At 35.7% G+C, this 20,127-nt stretch overlaps 2 protein-coding genes across 3 annotated transcripts in view; both read left to right on the forward strand.

Annotated features, from left to right (window-relative positions):
* The window catches only part of SEC24A (SEC24 homolog A, COPII coat complex component), a 67,129-nt gene that overhangs the window by 43,407 nt on the left and 3,595 nt on the right, over positions 1-20,127 (forward strand). For both annotated transcript variants that reach the window (XM_069091857.1, XM_069091858.1), the window contains exons 14-22: positions 426-546; positions 1,053-1,211; positions 1,589-1,762; positions 11,011-11,121; positions 11,784-11,959; positions 13,559-13,696; positions 16,495-16,599; positions 16,932-17,024; positions 19,700-19,803. In XM_069091857.1, the coding sequence (XP_068947958.1) occupies positions 426-546; positions 1,053-1,211; positions 1,589-1,762; positions 11,011-11,121; positions 11,784-11,959; positions 13,559-13,696; positions 16,495-16,599; positions 16,932-17,024; positions 19,700-19,803 (1,181 nt within the window). The remainder of the gene's footprint in view (positions 1-425; positions 547-1,052; positions 1,212-1,588; positions 1,763-11,010; positions 11,122-11,783; positions 11,960-13,558; positions 13,697-16,494; positions 16,600-16,931; positions 17,025-19,699; positions 19,804-20,127) is intronic.
* The window catches only part of CUNH5orf24 (chromosome unknown C5orf24 homolog), a 228,599-nt gene continuing 225,728 nt past the window's right edge, over positions 17,257-20,127 (forward strand). Inside the window, exon 1 of the mRNA XM_069091861.1 lies at positions 17,257-17,260. The gene's annotated coding sequence lies outside the window, so the exon portion shown is untranslated. The remainder of the gene's footprint in view (positions 17,261-20,127) is intronic.

Below are 20,127 nucleotides of genomic sequence, written 5' to 3' on the forward strand. Positions count from 1 at the left end.
TCTGTATGCTTCATTGTGTTCCTAAGATTTTCCACTGTTCAGCCTCTCTTATTCTTCCCCACTACCAAATTCTTTTGACGATTAAAGCTTTGTAATATAGTTTGAAGTCTTGTATTGGTAGTCAGACCTAGGTTTAAATCATTTCTCTTTCATACTTAATAGCCAGTTATAGTCTCAATTGCTTTGAACTTCAGTTTCTTACTCTGTAATATGGGGATAATAATGCAAGGCATTTTGCAAAATGTAAAAGTTCTATATATATATATATGTATATGTTTTTATTACTGACATAGTTTACTTTTATGAACATATATTTGTGTATTTTAGGGCAATAACCTAAAATTATTTGAGTGGAGATTATCTGGAACAATAATTGTTATTTAGAATGATATAATGATTATTGTATAATAACATACTATTAACAGGAAATACATCTTACACCATCTACTGACTTCTATAAGAAGTTAGCCTTGGATTGTTCTGGTCAGCAAGTAGCAGTTGATTTGTTTCTTCTCAGTGGGCAGTATTCTGACCTAGCTTCACTAGGTAAGTTTTTCTTTTAATTATTTAAGTGATTGTAGATTTTCGTAATGGAGATTAAGTGTAATCTCCATTAAGTGTAATGGACAGGAACATAGACATGACATAAGAATTTATACTGCATCAAATTTTAATAGCCCGTCGTCTTCTTATTTTACTCATATGCTAACTTAAGGGAAAGAAATTTCTAGCTTATCATTTAAAGTCATGGGAAAAAATTCTTATTAAATATTGCCGGGGGGGGCAGTTAGGTGGCGCAGTAAATAGAACACCAGCCCTGGAGTCAGGAGGACCTGAGTTCAAATCCAGCCTCAGACACTTAAAACAAAAACTGAACTTGTGACCTTGGGCAAGTCGCTTAACCCCAATTGCCCTCCAAAAAGCAAAAAAAATATATATTGCCATGAGAAAGTGGAACAACTTTGGATGAAAAATTTTCTGGCCTAAGTAATCAGAGTAGCAGTGAGCTTATGTTCTGCCAAGTGATGAAGACTGTCTGTTGTGTTTTCCAGGCTGTATTTCGAGGTATTCAGCAGGTAGTGTCTACTACTATCCATCTTATCATCAGCAGCACAACCCAGTCCAAGTAGAGAAGTTACAGAAGGAGTTGAAACGTTACCTAACAAGGAAGATTGGTTTTGAGGCTGTCATGAGGATAAGGTGTACCAAAGGTCAGGAAATAACAGTTTATTTGGAAAAGAACATTGATTCTGTGTGTGTATGTGTGTGTGTGTGTGTGCATGCGTGCGCGTGAATGCATACATGTGTTGTATATATGCGTATTAGAGAGAGATAAGCTTATAAATAGGTACTGGTCATGTTTAATCTTGCTTTAGTTTATTTTAATGACAGATTCTTATTACAGCTGTAAATTATCATTCTTTGCTTTTGCTAATACATTCCTAAAGTCTTTCAGAGACAATCTAATCTTTTTTCAAAAGCTTATGTTCACATTTTATTATGGAATAACAGTTAAATAGTCACATAATAGTGTGGAAACAATTCTAATGATAGTTCTGCTAAATTTTTAAAAACATTTTTCCTCTAGGTCTTTCCATTCACACCTTCCATGGAAATTTCTTTGTACGATCAACAGACTTGCTGTCCTTGCCTAATGTAAACCCTGATGCTGGATATGCAGTACAGATGTCAGTAGAAGAAAATCTTACTGACATTCAAGTGGTTTCATTTCAGTCTGCACTCTTATATACATCTAGCAAAGGTGAGCAACCTGAAAGAGCCATAGAGTTCTGAAAATTGTACCAAAATCTTTGTTAGCTGCATTCTAGTTAACTCTGCTTTTGCCAAACTTAGCATTTTTAGATTTATTTATGTAATATGTAAGGCTTATAGCTTGAAATGTGAGGAGTAGAGTAGGTGATTGCTTCTTTTTAATTTCTCTTTCCTGAAATTTAACTTTCAGATTGTCCTAAGGTAGGCATTAACTAGAAGTTGTAAAAGTCTGAAGAAAATTGTAAAAATTTGAGAAAAATATCCCACAAAGGATTTTTCTTTTCAGTAGCTTTCACTCATTCTCTCTCTCACTCACACACACACACACACACACACACACACACACACACACACACACACACACACACACACACCTCCACCTCCCTTCACAGAGGTAGAATTTGAGCAAAGTCTAAGAAAATAAGCTTAAGGACAGGAACATCCCACTTAGTGGAGAATTAAATTATATTGAGTTGACTAGATAGAGATGTTGGAAAGTAAGCTTTCAATGCCATATCTAGAGAATTTATATTTTTTTACAATTATCAGAGAAGGATTGAAATTGTAGAGCTATGTTTGCAGAATATGGCGTTGTTAGGGGTGGCTAGGTGACACAGTGAACAGAGCACTGGCCCTGGGGTCAAGAGGACCTGAGTTCAAATCCAGCCTCAGATACTTAACACTTATTAGCTGTGTGACCTTGGGCAAGTCACTTAATCCCAGTTGCCCTCAAAAAAGCAAAAGGAAAAAAAAGAATATGGGATTGTTAGAGTAAAGAACAGTCAGGAAACTGGGAGACCATTTTGATGATTCAAACATAAGATGATTTTAAAAATGGAGGAAAACAGTAATAATAGTAATATAAAGGAAAAGATTGATTCTACATAACTTATGGTGGAAGAATTGTCAAGATTTGGTAACTGACAAAATGTGTAAAACAAGAGGGAAACCCAAGAAAACTTTTATTTTAGCCTTCTGTTTTTGAAACTATATGATTTGACAGTTAGTAGCAGGGTATAAAAATAGACCCACAAAAATCAGTGACATATCTCTATAGCAGTAACAAAAATCCAGGAAGAAATAATATAATGGGAAGTCCTATTCACCATAATCATGAAATATGTAAAATATTTCAAAGTCAGTCTACAGAGGTGTACTCAAGACACAGGCCCAATTTTAAAATATTCTTTAAAGTAGGGATTCTTAACCAGTGGTCCATTGATAGATTTCAGGGGAGAGTCTATAAACTTGGATAGAAAAACAATTACATTTTTTTTTTAATTTTCACCAACCTTCAGTTTTCTTTATTTTTTTTTTTTTTAAGCAATTGGGGTTAAGTAACTTGCTCAAGGTTACACGGCCAGTTATTTCTGGGTGTGGTGCTGAGTATCCAAGCCCAGATTTGATCAGGTCATCCCAACACTGAAGCCGGTGCCCTTACTCGCTAAGCCACCTGGCCGCCCCTTCAGTTTCCTTTATAATCTTACGTATTTTATACTTTTCATCAGACTGCCAAAGTGGTCTATGACACAGAGAATCCCTCCTTTAAGAAAATAAAGAATGATTTAACTGGAAGGGATATTGCTCATGATAAAACTGCACTAAACTAATTTATAGATCTAGTGCTATACCAGTAAGCTGTGAAAGGGATGCATTATAGAGCTAGATGAAGGTAATTGCAGAATTCATTTGGAAGAACTAATGCCATAGAATATCTATGGAAATAATAACACTGAGACACTTGGAGAACAATACCATTTGGTGAAAGGGGAGTTTATTTTGGAAAAAAAGCTGATGAGTTCAGTTTTAACAGTTGAGTTTGAGGTTACAATGAGATATCCAAGTAGAATTGTCTAGCAGGCAATTGGAAATGCAGAAATCGGTGTTAGAAGAGAGATTAAGGATCAAAGGAAAGTACATCTATAGCTGAAAGGGGTCCTTAAAGGTTGTGCAGTTAACCCTCTTCACTGAAACATAAGAAAACTTGGGGCCAAGGGGGTTTAGTAAGGGCCTTGCCCAAGATCACAAAGATAGTAAGCTTCAGGTGGGCTTTGAACCCTTCTGACACCAGTTGTCAGAGAGGTAATAGTTAAAGCTATTAGAAATTTCTGGTGATTGTGTATATAAAGACCAGGAAACAAAAAGACTGGACCTTGTGGTATGGCCACATTTAAGTAAAAGCAACAGATATATCAGAAAGATAGGAAAACCAGAGTATTTATACTGTGACAGAAGCCAAGGTTGCACAGTTTCAACAAGAGAGGAAGCAGTCAGTAATGTCACATGCTGAAAAGAGATCAAGGATGATGAAGTTTATCAGATTTGGTGATTAGGAAGGTGGTCTTTATTTGAGCTTGGAAACAACAATTTTAGTAATCTGGGTAGGAACCAAATTATAAGAGATTATCAAAGCAAGTGGTCAAATTAGATAAGGGGAAATGTATTTGTATAATTAAACAGTAGGAAAATGAGAGCAGTGCTTATAAAATCGTTTTTCAAAAGTTTAATAATAAAAAGGGAAATGAGAAAGAAGAATATGGTTAGCAAAAGTAGAAGAATTAAGGATTTTTTATTTTAAAAATCTAGTAGGTAGAAGAGAAATTCTGAGTACAAAGGAAGAATAAAGATCATTAAAGAAGACAAGTGAAAAGGCTAGACTTGAGCAAAAGGAAGATTATTTCTTTATAGGAGGTAAGGAGGAGGGTGAGGTGGGACGTACTATACAGGATCTATACTATATATACTGTATACTATAGACATACACGAATTCTTTGAGTTTAAAAGTGGTAGTAGCAGGAGGGAGTCTTAATTTGTCTCAAGTTAGAAGTATTTATTCATGTTGAAGAAAGTAAAAGAGTTTTAATGAAAAAGTTTTCAGTATCTCTATGAGGATTATGTTAGGAAAATAATTGAACAAAAGGATTGAGAGGCAACATTTGAGTCCTCTTGAAATGAAAGTCAATTGCATTAAGCTTAGTTGGTACGGTTTTCTAATGTCCCTCAATATAGAAAAAGGCTTCCGTTATATATTTTTGTAAAATTTCCTGGTTTATTCTTCATATCCTTGGTCATTAATTACCTTACATACTATTTTCTACACCTTGCCTTTTTAGTATGTTTCCCATTTTAATTTTCTATTTTTCTTTTTGATATCATTCCCTCTCCTTTTTGAGCATGGAAAAATAGAATTTGGAATTGTCCCCAAATTGTTTTTTTCTACTCATCTACCCCTGGAAGAAGAATATCAAATATAATAAAAACTTTATAAATTGATTATACTAAGCCTCTTCCTATAGTAACAGATCTCTGAGCTGTCTTTTGACCATATTTGACCAGTTCTATGCAGCCATAAAGAAAAGGTCCACATCAGCACCACTAGGTATGTAAATGGCAGGAATTGAACATAAGTAATGTATGGGAAGGGAGGCATTAGGAACTCCTTGATCAGTCACTCTGTTGTCTAATTTTCCGAAATTTCCAAGGGATTGGGTTTTAAGATGAGTTATAACGGAAAGAATCTTGGATCTGGAGTCATAAGACCCAAATTTATTTTTTTTTCTTTACAAATATTATCAGAAGACCTAAATTTAAATTCCATTTTTGCCTGTATGACCTTAGGGAAGTCATTTAACCTCCATAGACCTTTTTTTTTTTTTAATAAAGTAAAGGGGTTGGATTGGTTAATATCTCTAAGGTCACTTTTAGCTCTAAACCCTGTCAGACGTTCTCAAACTTTTGGATCTCACTTATTGAGGTCTCCAAAGAGCTTTTGTTTATGCTGATATTTTATCGAATATTTACCATATTAGAAATTAAAACTGATAAATTCACTTTAAAATGACAAATCCATTATGCTTTAACATAAATAACATTTTTTGTTTTAAAAGAGTAAGTAGTTTCTTAAAACACAGTGAGAAGAGTGGCATAGTTTTACATTTTTGCAAATCTTTTTAATGTTTGGTTTAATAGAAGGCAGCTAGAGTCGCATATCTACTCCTGCCTTCAATTTGTTTTGGTTTAATCCGGTCTCACAACGATATGTTCGAAAAGGGAGTATTTTAATAATCTTTTCAGATAATTGTGGGTATTCTTTTTGGATACTACACCAAAACTCAAGAAATGATAGTTTCTTAAAACAGCTGCAATATGAAATCTGCAGTTATCGTTGACTTTTTTGTTCTGTTACATTACAATCCATTGGTCTGTCATACTTTTTTTAGTATTTTACTTTTCCCTCGTCATATGTAAAAACAAATTTTTTTTTTGCCTTTTGGAGGGCAATTGGGGTTAAGTTTTTTTGTGTGGGTGTTAAATGTCTTAGGCCGGAACCTCACTCGGGTCCTCCTGACTCTGGGGCTGGCGCTTTATTCACTGCACCACCTGGCCGCACCGCAAAAACAATTTTTAATAATTTGTTTTTGATACTTTGAGTTCTAAATTCTCTCCCCTCCTCCCTCCCCACCCCCTCCCATTGAGAAGGCAAGCAGTTTGAGATATGTTATACATGTATAGTCATGCAAAGCATCCATATTAGTCATGTTGTGAAAGAAAATATAGACTAAAAAAAACTCAAGAAAAATAAAGTTTAAAAAAGTATGCTTAAATCTATATTCAGACACCGTCAGTTCTTTCTTTGGGGATCGATAACATTTTTCAAAAGTCGTTCAGAGTTGTCTTGGATCATTGTATTGCTAACAGTAGCTAAGTCGTTCACAGCTGATCATCTTACAACATTGCTATTACTTTGTACACAGTACATTTCACTTTACATCAGCCTATGCAAGTCTTTCCGGGTTTTTCTGAGAGCATCCTGCTCATCATTTCTCATAGCACAGTAGTATTCCGTCATAATCACACACCACGACTTGTTCAGCCATTTCACAATTGATGTCCATCCCCTCAATTTCTTATTCTTTGCCCCCAGAATAGAGCTGCTATAAATATTTTTGTACATGTAGAGCCTTTTTCTTTTTATTTTTTATCTCTTTTGGGATATCGACCTACTGGTGCTAGGTCAAAGGCTATGCATAGTTTTATAGCCCTTTGGGCATAGTTCCAAATTGCTCTTCAGAATGGTTGAATTAGGTCACAACTCTATCAATATGTATTAATGTCTCATTTTTCCCATATCCCCTCCAACATTTGTCATTTACCTTTTCTTTCCTATTAGCCAATTTAGTAGGGTATAAGGTAGTACTTCAGAATTCTTTTAATCTTTATTTCTTTCAGTAGTGAGAGGTTTTTTTTCATATGGCTATAGATAGTTTTGATTACTTCATCTGAAAACTGATAATATCTTTTAATCATTTATCCATTGGGGAATGGCTTTTATTTTTATAAATTTAACTCAGTTCTCTGTATGTTTGATAAATGATGCTTTTATCAGAAAAACTTGCTTCAAAGTTTTTTCCAGTTACTATTGCTAATTGTATTTCCCTCCATTCCATCTCCACCACCCAACCCTGTTAATTATCCTCCTTTCACTCTGTTTTGATTCTGAGAACCTGTTTCCCCAGTCTGCCCCTCATCTCTCATGCACCTCGCATGCACGCAGCACATGCACACAGACACACACACACACCCTTCCCCTTCTACTTTCCTGTAGCGTAAGATAGATTTCTATACCCAATTGAGTGTGTATGTTATTTCCTCCTTAAGCCAATCCCAAACAGTAAGGTTCACTCACTCCCCTTCACCTCCCACTGCCCCCCTCCATTGTAAAAGCTTTAACTTGCCTCTTTTATGTGAGATAATTAACCCCATTCCACCTTTCCCTTTCTCTCTTTCCCAGTATATACCTCTCTCATCCCCTTTATTTTTTAGATATCATCCCTTTATATACCTCTCTCATCTGTACCCTCTGTATATATGCTCCTTCTAACTACCCTAATAATGAGAAGGTTATTACTGTGTTTCCCCAATAATAAGACACTGTCTTATTATTTTTTTGGACAGAAAAACACCAGAGGGCTTATTTTCAGGGGAGGGCTTATTTTAGAGGAATCTTACACAGTAAGGGGAGGGCTTATTTTCGGGATAGGTCTTATTATCGGGGAAACACGGTATGAGTAATAAGTATTATCTTGAAAGATGATGTCTAGGCTCCTTTTTTTATCATGACTTTCAGGCTGTGCAATAATTGTTAAATTATCTCTTGGATCAGTTTTCCAGGTCATTTGTTTTTCCATTGAGATATTTCACATTGTCTTGTATTTTTTCATTCTTTTGGTTTTGTTTTATTATTTCTTGATTTCTCATAAAGTTGTTAACTTTCATTTGCTCAATTTTAATTTTCAAGGAATTATTTTCTTCAGTGAGCTTTTGGATTTCCTTTTCCATTTGGCCAGTTCTGCTTTTTAAGGCACTCTTCTTCTCATTGGCTTTTTGGACTTCTTTTACCATTTGATCTAGTCTGGTTTTTAAGGTATTATTTTCTTCAGTATTTTTTGTGTCTCCTTTACCAGGCTGTTGACTTGTTTTTCATAAGTTTCTTGCATCAGTCTCATTTCTTTTCCCAATTTTTCCTCTACCTCTTACTTGATTTTCAAAATCCTTTTTGAGCTCTTCCATGGCCTGAGACTAATTCATGTTTTTCTTGGAGGCTTTGGATGTAGGAGCTTTGAGTTTGTTGTCTTTTGAGGGTGTGTTTTGATCTTTCTTGTCACCATAGTAACTTTCTATAGTCAGTTTTTTTTTCTGTTGTTTGATCATTTTACCAGCCTATTACTTTACTTTAACTTTTTTTTTTTTTAAAGCAATCGGGGTTAAGTAACTTGCTCAAGGTTATACAGCCAGGTGTTTCTGGGTTGGTGCTAAGTGTCTGAGCCCAGATTAGATCCACAAGTCATCCCGACAGTGGAGCCGGTGCTCTTACTCGCTGTGCTACCTGGCCGCCCCACTTTAACTCTTTATTAAAGTAAGGCTGGGCTTCCAGGGTGGAGGGTGCTCCAGGGGTTTTGTGTAACTGTTTTCAGACGTGCTTCTAGGAACTTGTAAGTTTTCAGTTCTTCCAAGGTGGATGTTGGGAGAGGTGTTTCTACTCTCCTGGCCTGTGCTCTGGTCTGTGAGTTACCATAAGAAATCTTTTCTGCCCTGGAATTGGGAAGAGGGTCCTCCCTCCACTGTGGCCACAATCTCTGCTGTGCTAGTGCTCTGCTTCACCCTAGGACTGCCACCCAGGTCTTCTATCTTAATTTGAGTATGGGCAAAGTAACAGAGTCCTGCCTCAGTGCTAGTAAAAAGACCTCTGTAATCTCTTGACCAGTTCTTCGACCCCCTTACCATCTGTGGGTTGAAGTCTAGCAACGACCACTGTTGCTACTGATTCGGTAGCTCCAAGGCCTGTTCCATGTTTGCTGGGGCTTGGTCTGCACTGGCACAGCCTGCACTGGACTGTTCTCTCTCACCCTGGTGTGACAGACCTTTCCTATCAACCTTTCAAGTCTTAGCCTGGAATTTTTTTCACTCTTGTCTTTTTGTGGCTTCTTCTGCTCTAGATTTGTTTAGAGTCATTTTTTTTTTTAAGTATTTGGAGGGATTTGGGGGAGAGCTCAGTTGAGTCCCTGCCTTTACTCAACCATCTTGGCTGACAAGATGATCTGTCTTATACTTTCAATGAATCTTTTACCAATATATTATTTTGTAATATCATGCATTTGGTTATTTGGAAAATATTGGCTCACTGAGCTATATAGCTCTTCCAAATGTTGACATATTTCAGTATGTAATTTTTCTTAATATCACCTCTGATCTCATCTCTCCCAAGTATTGGAAAGCTGTCTAACTCATGGTGGTAGATACAGTAGATACAGGTTTTCCAGAATTTTAATTGTCATTTGCTTTGGCAAGAACTCAAAATAATAGATTTAGTAGATCATTCATTTTCTTTTGCTTTTTTTTTTTTTTTTTGCTTTTTGGAGGGCAATTGGGGTTAAGTGACTTGCCCAGGGTCACATGGCTAGTAAGTATTAAGTGTCTGAGGCCAGATTTGAACTCAGGTCCTCCTGACTCCACCTGGCTGCCCTAGCTTGTTCATTTTCAAGCGAATATCTGCCAAATTCACCTCTGAATAACCAGTTTTGTTGTTTTTTGTTTTCAAGCAAAAATAGTGTTCCATAATAAAAGTGGCTTATTCAGATTGTGACTCAAATGATCATAGCAGTGCTTTTTTTCAAGACAACCATCATACCTTAGTATGTAGCAGAGGAGCTTTATGCATGCTTTCCATTTTGTCACACAAGATGTTAAAAAGACATGTACTCAAGGTCAGGATTTAATAATTTCCATTGCTTCATCAAGGACATTCTTAAGTAAAATTGGTATTTTTTTTTTTACCATGATTGTTTGGTGGTGAAGAATTCAATGATTATGAGTAGTTTGGTATTACTGTTTTGATTCATGCTAAGGTGCCAGCATTGGTACCCACCATTCATTGCTTTTCTGCTATTAGAATAAATATCAATACATTTTTCCAGGATAAACCATGAGATCCAAAAAAGTTATTCAACGTTTTGAATATTTCAATATCACTTAACATTTGTGCCAAGCATTCTCATAAAAAGGATCCTGCGTGGTTAGTAGGTACTAATGCTGTATATAAGCAAAATAGCAAGTCCAGCCATGTCTGTTGATGGGTCCATTTGTAAAGCAAAAGGTCAGTTCTGCAGATTAAATATTGACTTTGTCTTCATGTTTGCAACTAAATGTTTAAGGTTATCTTACTACATATACACAAACTGAGAAAATACTGCCCTATAAACTTGCATTTTACCTCCAAATTTTTATGAGAATGGCTTAGCATTGAAGGTATCATTAAAGAAAACACGAGAAGGGTTAGGAGGCTCTTGCTTACAGTTTTCTGTGCTAGACTACTTTTTCACAAATAACTGACTAAAACATGCAAAGAATAGATGACCAACCCTGTTGTGTCTTATTAATTTCAAGAAAACATTTGGCTCAAAAAAACAAGATGTAGCCTCAGAAAAGGTTTTTTTTTTCTTCACAGATATTATTAAAATTATATAAGATTACAGAAATGAGCTTGCCTATCTACAGTGGATAAACAACACAAATTGTAATTAAGCAAAAAAACTAAATACTTAATTTTCTTATCAAAGATTCAGTAGTTTCTCTACTTCAGAATGGGCTCTAAATCTAATCACTAGAATTAATTTTGTCTCCAGAATCTTATTGCTAAGTTACTTGTCTCATACCTTTATCTGCATTTCTTTCCCAAAGGTGAAAGGAGGATTCGTGTGCATACCATGTGTTTACCAGTAGTTTCAACACTGAATGAAGTCTACCTTGGAGCTGATGTTCAAGCAATTTCAGGATTATTGGCAAATATGGGTGAGTAGTTGATAACCTAATATAATAATTTTCTAGCAGTATCATTGGATAAACCCCAAAATGGTTATTTTGGGGGGAAGGCTTTCTTTTACATTACCAGATCGTGTTACCTTCCATTGATTACTTATGAAAGAAGTTTTGAAACACTTTATTCACTCCTCTGTAGACAAATTTTGGTAGTAAACATTTTTTTTCCTCAAAGACCCATGTTTTATTAGTAGTAGTTGAGTAAGGCAGTAGTTCAGACATCTACCTATCCTCTTTTTCTGCTCTGGGAAAGACTGCATAATTTGCTTTCTCCAATTGGGATTCTATCAACTACTGTATAGTAGTGAATGGTTACGTTTTCCTTATCTTTATTGCTTTTAAAAGTGTTTTTTGGGAGAAAATTTGGAGCTCAAAAGCTTGTGGAACTGAATGTTGCAAACTAAAAGTAAATAAATAAATGAATAATTTTTTAAGTGTTTTTCTTCTGTGGATCCCAACAAAGGAATTATGCCCATCCACCTAACCCCATAAATTATTACAACATACTTTAAAAAAAAAAATCCCACCTCCCTAACACCCTCTACAAAAGAGTCTCCTTAGGAAATTTAATTTTTTAATGATCACCTCCTAACACTGATTGTGTGACTGCTACAATCTTTCCCTTTTTTTTTCAGCTGTTGACAGGTCCATTACTGCCAGTCTGAGTGATGCTCGTGATGCCCTTGTGAATGCCATAATAGATTCTCTGTCTGCTTACCGCACTTCAGTCCTAAGCAGTCAGCAGCCTGGTCTCTTGGTTCCCTTTTCTTTACGTCTCTTCCCACTTTTTGTGTTAGCTCTTCTTAAACAGGTATGAATGAAATAGAAAAGTTAAAGGGGATGGGTAACTAATATATGTTTCATATCAGTGATTTTTAGTATTTTCATTATAACAAATGTTCTTACTTTGTTAGTGTTTGTATATTTCCTGTTCTCACTTTTTTTCATGAAGCTCAGTACCAAGTATCAGGAGCCTGGCCACTGACTATAAATTTTCAAATTGGAAGTTCTTAATCACACACAATTCACTTTTTCTTATGAATCCTTTATAATTTGTTTTTCTGATGAATTGGTCAATTCATGAATGATTCTAACAGCCCTTTTATTTTATTTTCTTATATTCAATATTGTGGTACTCCTTTCAGACCACAATTTACTTGTCACTTCTATACTTGTATTCAGCTTGCTTTTCTCATTTAGACCTTTGTTCTGCCAGTTCCAACCCATTAGCTCATTGACCGTCAGGTCTAACCAATATGGACTCCTGTCTGTTCTCATCCATCTTTAATCTCAGTATTTTGCTACTGCTGACACTTTTCGTTTCTCCTATTTAATGCTTTATAGCTTTTTCATCTTCTGTGATACTGTACTGGTTTGCTTCCCCTAATCTTATAGCAACACTGGGGTCTTTCTTTTGGCTACCCCTCTCACCTGTCAGACCATTAAGTGTACACTTTCCCCAGCATTCATTTCTGGTTCCTCCTTTCTTTCTATATTTGTGTTTGCACTAAGGTGATCTGCTCATCCGAATTAAACTTTCGTCTTGTATGTGAGAATCCATGTGCTTTGTCTTGATTTCTTACCTTCTCCCAAACTGATATTTCCATTTCTCTATAGCCTATAACTTGGATGTTTTGCCATCACCTAGAGCTTAATATATATAGCATTCTGTGCCCATTGTCTTGACTTTGCCTCATATCATTATTCTTTTCAGTTTCTGTGTTTTCAGTGAAAGAGTCACCTTCTTGTGCCCTCAGCCTCAGCACTTTAGGTTCATTTTTTAAATTCTCTGTGCCCCTCTTTCTGTCTGCCCTACAGCAGGCCTCCCACTCATGACCCCTTCAGTGTAAAAAGCACTGCCCTAAAGGACTCCTATAATCATATACCAAGATCTGCTGGCATGTTTGTGTAAATATATGTCATTTACATGCAAATACAAATATTTGTGTGTGTATTGTGTGTGCATTCTATGCTTGAGCTGTCCTTTTTCCTATTCACAACCTTAGTTTAGGTCTACCACCTATAACCTAAATTGCCCGTTTTCATGTTTTCTTCTGTCAGCTCTATCAAGAACTATGAAACTCCTAATTTTATTAGATCCTCATAGTGAGTCAGATAAAATGGCTTATAGTAGATATTTGACAGATGAGGAAATGGAGACAAGTCAAATTATTTGTCACATGTCAATATATAATTCATAGTAGTTATGGAACTGTGACTACTAACAATGGTCAAATTTGACTTACTAATAAAGCTTATTCAAATAAGTAAAAAATAAATGCCCAGTACTTTCTGAAGGTTCTTATCATTGTTAACAAATCTTGAAAAATATCTCTTCTATCTGTGTTTAACTAATGTAAGTAACTTTTATTTTTTTGGTGTGGGGGTATTTGATATGTTCTGCTTACAGAAGTCATTCCAAACTGGGACTGCTGCTCGTCTAGATGAACGCATTTTTGCTATGTGTCAGGTGAAGAATCAGCCCCTGGTTTACCTCATGCTTATGACCCATCCCAATCTGTACAGAGTTGACAATCTCTCAGATGAGGTGAGTTTGCTTGTTAGTTCCTTTAGTCTGTGCGTTCATAAGTCTTAATAATGAATCCAAAGAAGGAGGTTTCATTCCTTTTTTTTATCTTAAAACTTTAAAATTCTGCTTTAAGAATTCTGAAGGCTTAAAATCTGGTTTAGTCACTCATTTAAGTAATACTTGAAATTATAGTTGTCATTTAAGAATTCTCCAAAAAATGAATTGATTTGAAAGAAATTTGCATTAATCATCAAATATTTTAATTGACGTGGTAAGGTCAACCATTGTAGGTTGTTCTATTAGGATCCATGAATTAAGGAAAACAAATTACAGTGACTATAGCATTTATTTCTCTTAAAGAAAATGGTATATCTGCAGTTAATGTTATTAGTGTTGATAAAGATATCCCAAGTCTGTTACAAATATTTTCAATAAACTATTTTCCTTCCTTAAAATTAAAGGGAAAAGGGTTAGTGACATTTGAGGGAGTTTATTAAGTATTAGAAAACACTAATGACACTTTTAATAGAATTGTAAAAGTTCTGTTGAAATAGTAACTGTAGTCCAATCCTACATTTAAATTTATTAGATTTAATTAATTAGGCTTACTTATACTTGTAGAGAGACATTGACATTTATAAATTGTTTTTATTTTTAATATTTAAGAAAATTTTATCCTTTATTATTGTGTAATACTAATATCTGAGCCATATGTACATAATATCATTTAGTTGATAATTTAAAGATAAATGAAAAACTTTCACTTATGGTTTTACTAATTGAGAGTCACCCTATAAATATTTATTGATGTTCATAATGGTTTCAACTTGTTAAGATACAGATTAATAGCAGCAGTTGATTTTACTTTAGAAGATAGAATAACTTCAGCCAAGAAAATAGTCCTTTTTTGTATATATATGACTTTCAGGAAGTTGCTTTGCCTCCCTGAGTTTTAGTATCCACCTTTAAAATTAGAAAGTTGGATTACATGATTATTTTTAGGTTTCTTTCAAGTATCACTTTAGTGCCTAACTCTGCTTAACTGTATTTGAATATTTGTAGTTTACTTATGAGATAATATAAGGTTCTTTATTTAGTCTTGAGATTATTAGATGAGAGGAGCTAGACATATTGTGCTAGGTTTTTTGACATTTTAAACTTTTATTGATGTTTTTTGGCTTTTGCATCACTTTCATTTCCAGCACAATAATAATGCTTTATATTTATGTATCATTATTTATTCAGCTGTTTCCTAATGGGCATTCTTTTTGTACATGTGGGTCTTTTCCCGTTTTCTTTAATCTCTTAGGGATATAAGCCAAATATTGTTATCACTAGGTTAAAAGTCATGCACAGTTTGATAATTCATTTAGCATAGTTCCAAATTACAGGATCATTGGGCAAATTCATAGTGCCAGTGGATCTGTTTTCTCTGAGCACTTCCAACAATTGTGATTTTTCTTTTCTGGCATGGAACCTAAGAGTTGTTTTAATTTGTATTTCTATAATTATTAGTAATTTGAAGAATGTTGATTACTTATATTTCCTCCTTTATGAACATTTGTTCATATCCTTTTTTAATTTGGGAATACTTGTCATTCCTAAATATTTGAATTAGCTACTTCTGTATTCTGGATATTAATCCTTTATCAGAGAAACTTGCTGCAAAGATTTTTCGCCCCTATTTAGCAGTTGCTCTTCTAATTTCATCTGAATCAATTTTGTCTGTACAAAATCTTATTAAATTTTTGTTTAGAGTGGGTAAGGTAGGGCAATTGGGGTTAAGTGACTTGCCCAAGGTCACATGGCTAGGGGTGTGTGCGTGTGTGTCTGAGGCCACACTTGAACTCGGGTCTTCCTGATTCCAGGGCTGGTGATCTATTCACTGTGCCACCTAGCTTGCCCCCTTCTTAATTTTTTTACTCAAATGTCCATTTTATGTTATATGATCAATCTTTTTGTCAGTGTCTGATCATTCTTTCATAGTGGAAAAGATATTTTCTCATTCTTCTGATTTTCTTATTAATGTGGCCTTTTATACAATTTGAAGTTCATCATATCACTTTTATTTCTAAATATATTATATTACTCTTCTAACCCTCTTTGCCTATAAGCCATCACTGTATTGAAACAGAATAAAAAAGATGAAAAGGGCATTTCAGCAAAACTAACACAGTCGCCAAGTCTGACAGTATATGTAGTGTCCATACCCAAAACCCCGCCACCTCAGAAATAAGAAATGGGAAACATCTTTTGCTTAGTAGTGTCTCCATATCATATGTAGCTACACTTTTTTTTTTTTTTGCTTTTTGGAGGGCAGCTGGGATTAAGTAACTTGCCCAAGGTCACACAGCTAGTAAGTGTGTCAAGTGTCTGAGGCCGAATTTGCACTCAGGTCCTCCTGACTCCAGGGCTGGTGCTCTACTCACTGCTCCACCTAGCTACCTCCTATCTCTACACTTTTGTAGTAGTAGCTATTACACATGCCTAAAAGGCACTGGTTCCTTGGTCTTATTAGAATCTCTTGCTTAATGCAAAACTTTGATAAAGCATCACCTTCTACACAAATCCCTTCCTCATCTCCATAGCTACTGGTACCCTCCAGCCCAAAAATTTACCATATATGTGCATGCATGTTTGTGTGTCTCCTGCTCCTTGAAGTCAAGAACTGTTTTGTTTTTGTCATTATTTATCCAGGACCTAGCATAGCCCCTGGCACATAGTTCATACTTAATAAAATGCTTTTTCATTAATTGATCTAGAATCTTTTCCTACTGACAGTATTGGGTATTTGGGTTTTTTTTTTAACCTTTTAGGGAGCCCTCAACATCAATGATAAAACTATACCTCAGCCACCTATTCTGCAGCTATCTGTGGAGAAGTTGAGCAGGGATGGAGCTTTCCTTATGGATGCAGGCACTGTGAGTAGTCTGATTTGTCCATGATCTTTCTGAATTAAATAGTCATACTGTCATATGTTTTAGTCAAACATCTTAAATAGTCCCTTAAAATGGTTAATGTTTTGGCTTATGTGAAAATGTGTTTTATAGGAATGTATGTGTATAGCTATATCATATTGCATGCTGTCTTGGGAAAGGAGGGGAAGAAAATTTAAAACTTATGGAAGTGAATGTTGAAAACTAAAAATAAATAAATTAATAAATTTAAAACAAATAAATAGAAATGGTAAGTGTTTGAATGAGCAGATTCAGTATTCTAATATACACTAAATGAATTTTCTTCCAATTGTCAGATAATGATGCTGTGGGTTGGAAAAAATTGTGGACAAAATTTTCTCAGCCAGGTTCTTGGAGTTCCAAACTATGCATCTCTACCACTGAATATGGTAAGAATGTCTCAATGTAGTGTTGTAACACCTAAAGAGCAATTCAGATTTATGCCATATTTGTCTAATTTGAAATCAGAAAAGAGTCCTGCTTCTCTCCTAATATTAAATGTTTGTTTCTGTTAGAAATGGTTTCAGCAGTACAAGTTGATGAAAATTTAAATGGATTCTTTATATCATTTCCCTTAAATGACATGTAACTATATCTCATATATTTAAAATAAAGGTACATGGGGCGGCCAGGTGGCACAGTGAGTAAGAGCGCCGGCTCCAGAGTCAGGAGACCTGGGATCAGTTCCAGGCTCAGATACTTAACACCTACACAAAATAACTGGCCATGTAACCTTAAGCAAGTTACTTAACCCCATTTGCTTAGGGGCGACCAGGTAGCGCAGTGAGTAAGAGCGCCGGCCCCAGCGTCGGGAGACCTGGGATCGGTTCCAGCTTCAGGTACTCGGCACCCACACAAAAATAACTGGCTGTATAACCTTGAGCAAGTTACTTAACCCCGATTGCTTTAAAAATAAAATAAAGGTACATGTGGAATACAGTATAAGATTTTGGGGAATTAGGCAAAAAGAAATTTCTCCAGTTACTATTTAAGTAGAGCCTGTTGTCATGATACTTAGTAAGATTACATCTTAAATTTTCTTTTGTGTGAGGGAATTGCAAGAGGAGTCATGTACTGTTGTCACCTCATTCAGTGAATCATTTTACTGGCTGTTTGAGGGAAAGAAGGAGGGTAGTTGCCACAAGTAAATATTACACCGAAGTTAATGACCAGATTTGAAGCAATTGTGCAACTAAAACTTCAGAGGACATTTGGAGAGATTATTTGACAATAATCAAATTGTTTCAGTTCAGACAGATTTTATAATCTGTGAATCTCTAGTATTTTCAAGTCCATAAAACATAAATTCCCATCATTGTAGAACCTGGATGGTTTCACCACCACCATTTTATTATTCAGATATTGTTGTTAGATGATATGTTAAGTTGTCCATGGGCATATGGGGTGTTCAATAAGATTAGCACCTCTGTTGTGAGGCCTTACCAAGCCTTTTTTGGGCCTGTTCATCTCTTTGGTGTCCACCTCTAGTCTGTGACTCCAGGAAGCTCTAGCACTCGCAGCAGCCATACCCTGGTAAAAAGTGCTGGCAGTCAGGCTTATCCAGGTTAAGAGTAACCAGCAGGCCTCAAAGCTGTCGGTGGATTAAAGCAAGTAAAGGCTTTCCCCATCAGAATAAGTGGATGAGAAGGATTTGTTCCAGTGACCGTGAAGGTAGCTGAAGAAGGCACTGTTGAGTCCTAAGAGCTTGGTCAGACCTCAGCAATGCCAAGGTTTTTCACTGCATCCCTGGACCATTGCCAGTTGTTTTGACTTTTGCCTTGCCACTGGACTTCAATGACTGTAAAACAGAGTGAGGTTAATGACTGTGCAGCTCCGTCTCACTTAAATCCAAATCACTCACAAGTCAAGACATCACCCATGATGTCATTGGTCCTCTGAAAATGAAGGGCACACAACAGCAAAGTCATCCAGAAAGATAGTAAGTGCTTGCACTTCCAGCCTCTGCAAGAGCAACTGAAGGTGCTGTGTATGCTGAAATAATAGTGAGCGTTTGAGAGTAGTGATCCTGTTTGTAATATAGCATTATGAAGAAATGACTTGCTCAGTGCATCACGTGTTCTGGATGTAATAGCTTCAGTAGATCAAAAATGAGTATTCTTTAAGGCAAAGAATATGTTACATATATGAATATGCATAAAAGTATATTCAGGCTCCCTGTCACTGTTAAGAACACCACTATCTTCCTGGTTACCCAGGCTTACACCGAGGTAAGATCCTCAGCAATCACTCTCACTTACTCATATCCAGTCAGCTGCCAAAGCTGATCTCTTGCTTTAGTAACATCTGTCTCTCTTATAAGCTTCCTTCTCTCCTCTGACACCGCCAGCACTGCAGGCATTCATCTCACACCTTTATCATTACAATAGCCTTCAGTTGGTCTCCCAGCTTCAAGTCTCTTTCTAACCTTGATCCATCCTCCACTGAAGTGTCAAATTGCTCCTAAAGTGAAAGTCTAGCCATCTCACCCCCTACTGTACAAAATCCAGGGGCTTCTTATTCAGTGTTTCCCTGTCACCTCCAGGATCAGATAAAAATGTTCCCCTTTCCCTCATTTATCCCAGTCTTTGTCATCTACATACATTCATACACACATAGACATCCACAATTTTCAGTCTAGTAACACTGACCTCCTTACTCTTCCTCAGACAAAGTGCTCCCTCTCCTGACTCCATACATTTTCACCGACTGTCCCCCAGCCTGGAATTCTTTCCTTTCTCATGTTTGTCTTCTGATTTCTTTGGCTTCCTTTAAGTCTCAGCTAAAATTCCCCTTTTTACAAGAAGCCTTTCTCAATCCTCCTCAAAGCTAATACCTTCCTTCTCTAAGTCCCTAGTTTATCCTATATATATATATATATATATATATCTTTTTTTGACATAGTTGTTTATATGTTGTCTCTTCTATTAACTATGAGTTCCTTGGGATCAGGAACTGTGTTTTTTGCCTCTCTTTGTATGCCTAGTGTTTAGGACAGTGACTGAACCATAGTAAGAGCTTGTTAAATGCAGGTCTGTCGTTTGATTGTTTGGTCTTTGTTCCACAGACGCACCTTCCAGACCTTGATACAGCAGAATCTTCTAGAATAGGAAGTTTTATCTCATGGCTTAGAGAACATAGGCCATTCTTTCCAATACTTTATATAATAAGGTAAGGTAGATTTCTTTTATTCTTTTTTATTATTTGAACATGGTGTATTTATAAGAGCTTAAATTTTAAGTCATAGATGTTACTCTAATCAATTGCTGCAAAATTGTTTAGAGTAATGAAGACATTGAAAAAGAAAATTGTTCATCCCATGAAAGATAAATATTATCTTAATATATCAGTCACTAACAAGTATTTATTAAGCATCTAGTATAGATACTAGGCTTTAGAGAGAAGTTTACAACAAATGAAACAATCCATAGATTTGCAAGGACCTTCCATTTCAATAGGAGAGACAACTGATATGTGGTATATACAGAATAAAAT

Source organism: Petaurus breviceps, unplaced genomic scaffold (assembly GCF_028583685.1).
Source record: "Petaurus breviceps papuanus isolate PSGF00001 unplaced genomic scaffold, PetGlider_PUasm1.0 189, whole genome shotgun sequence".
Taxonomy (NCBI): domain Eukaryota; kingdom Metazoa; phylum Chordata; class Mammalia; order Diprotodontia; family Petauridae; genus Petaurus; species Petaurus breviceps.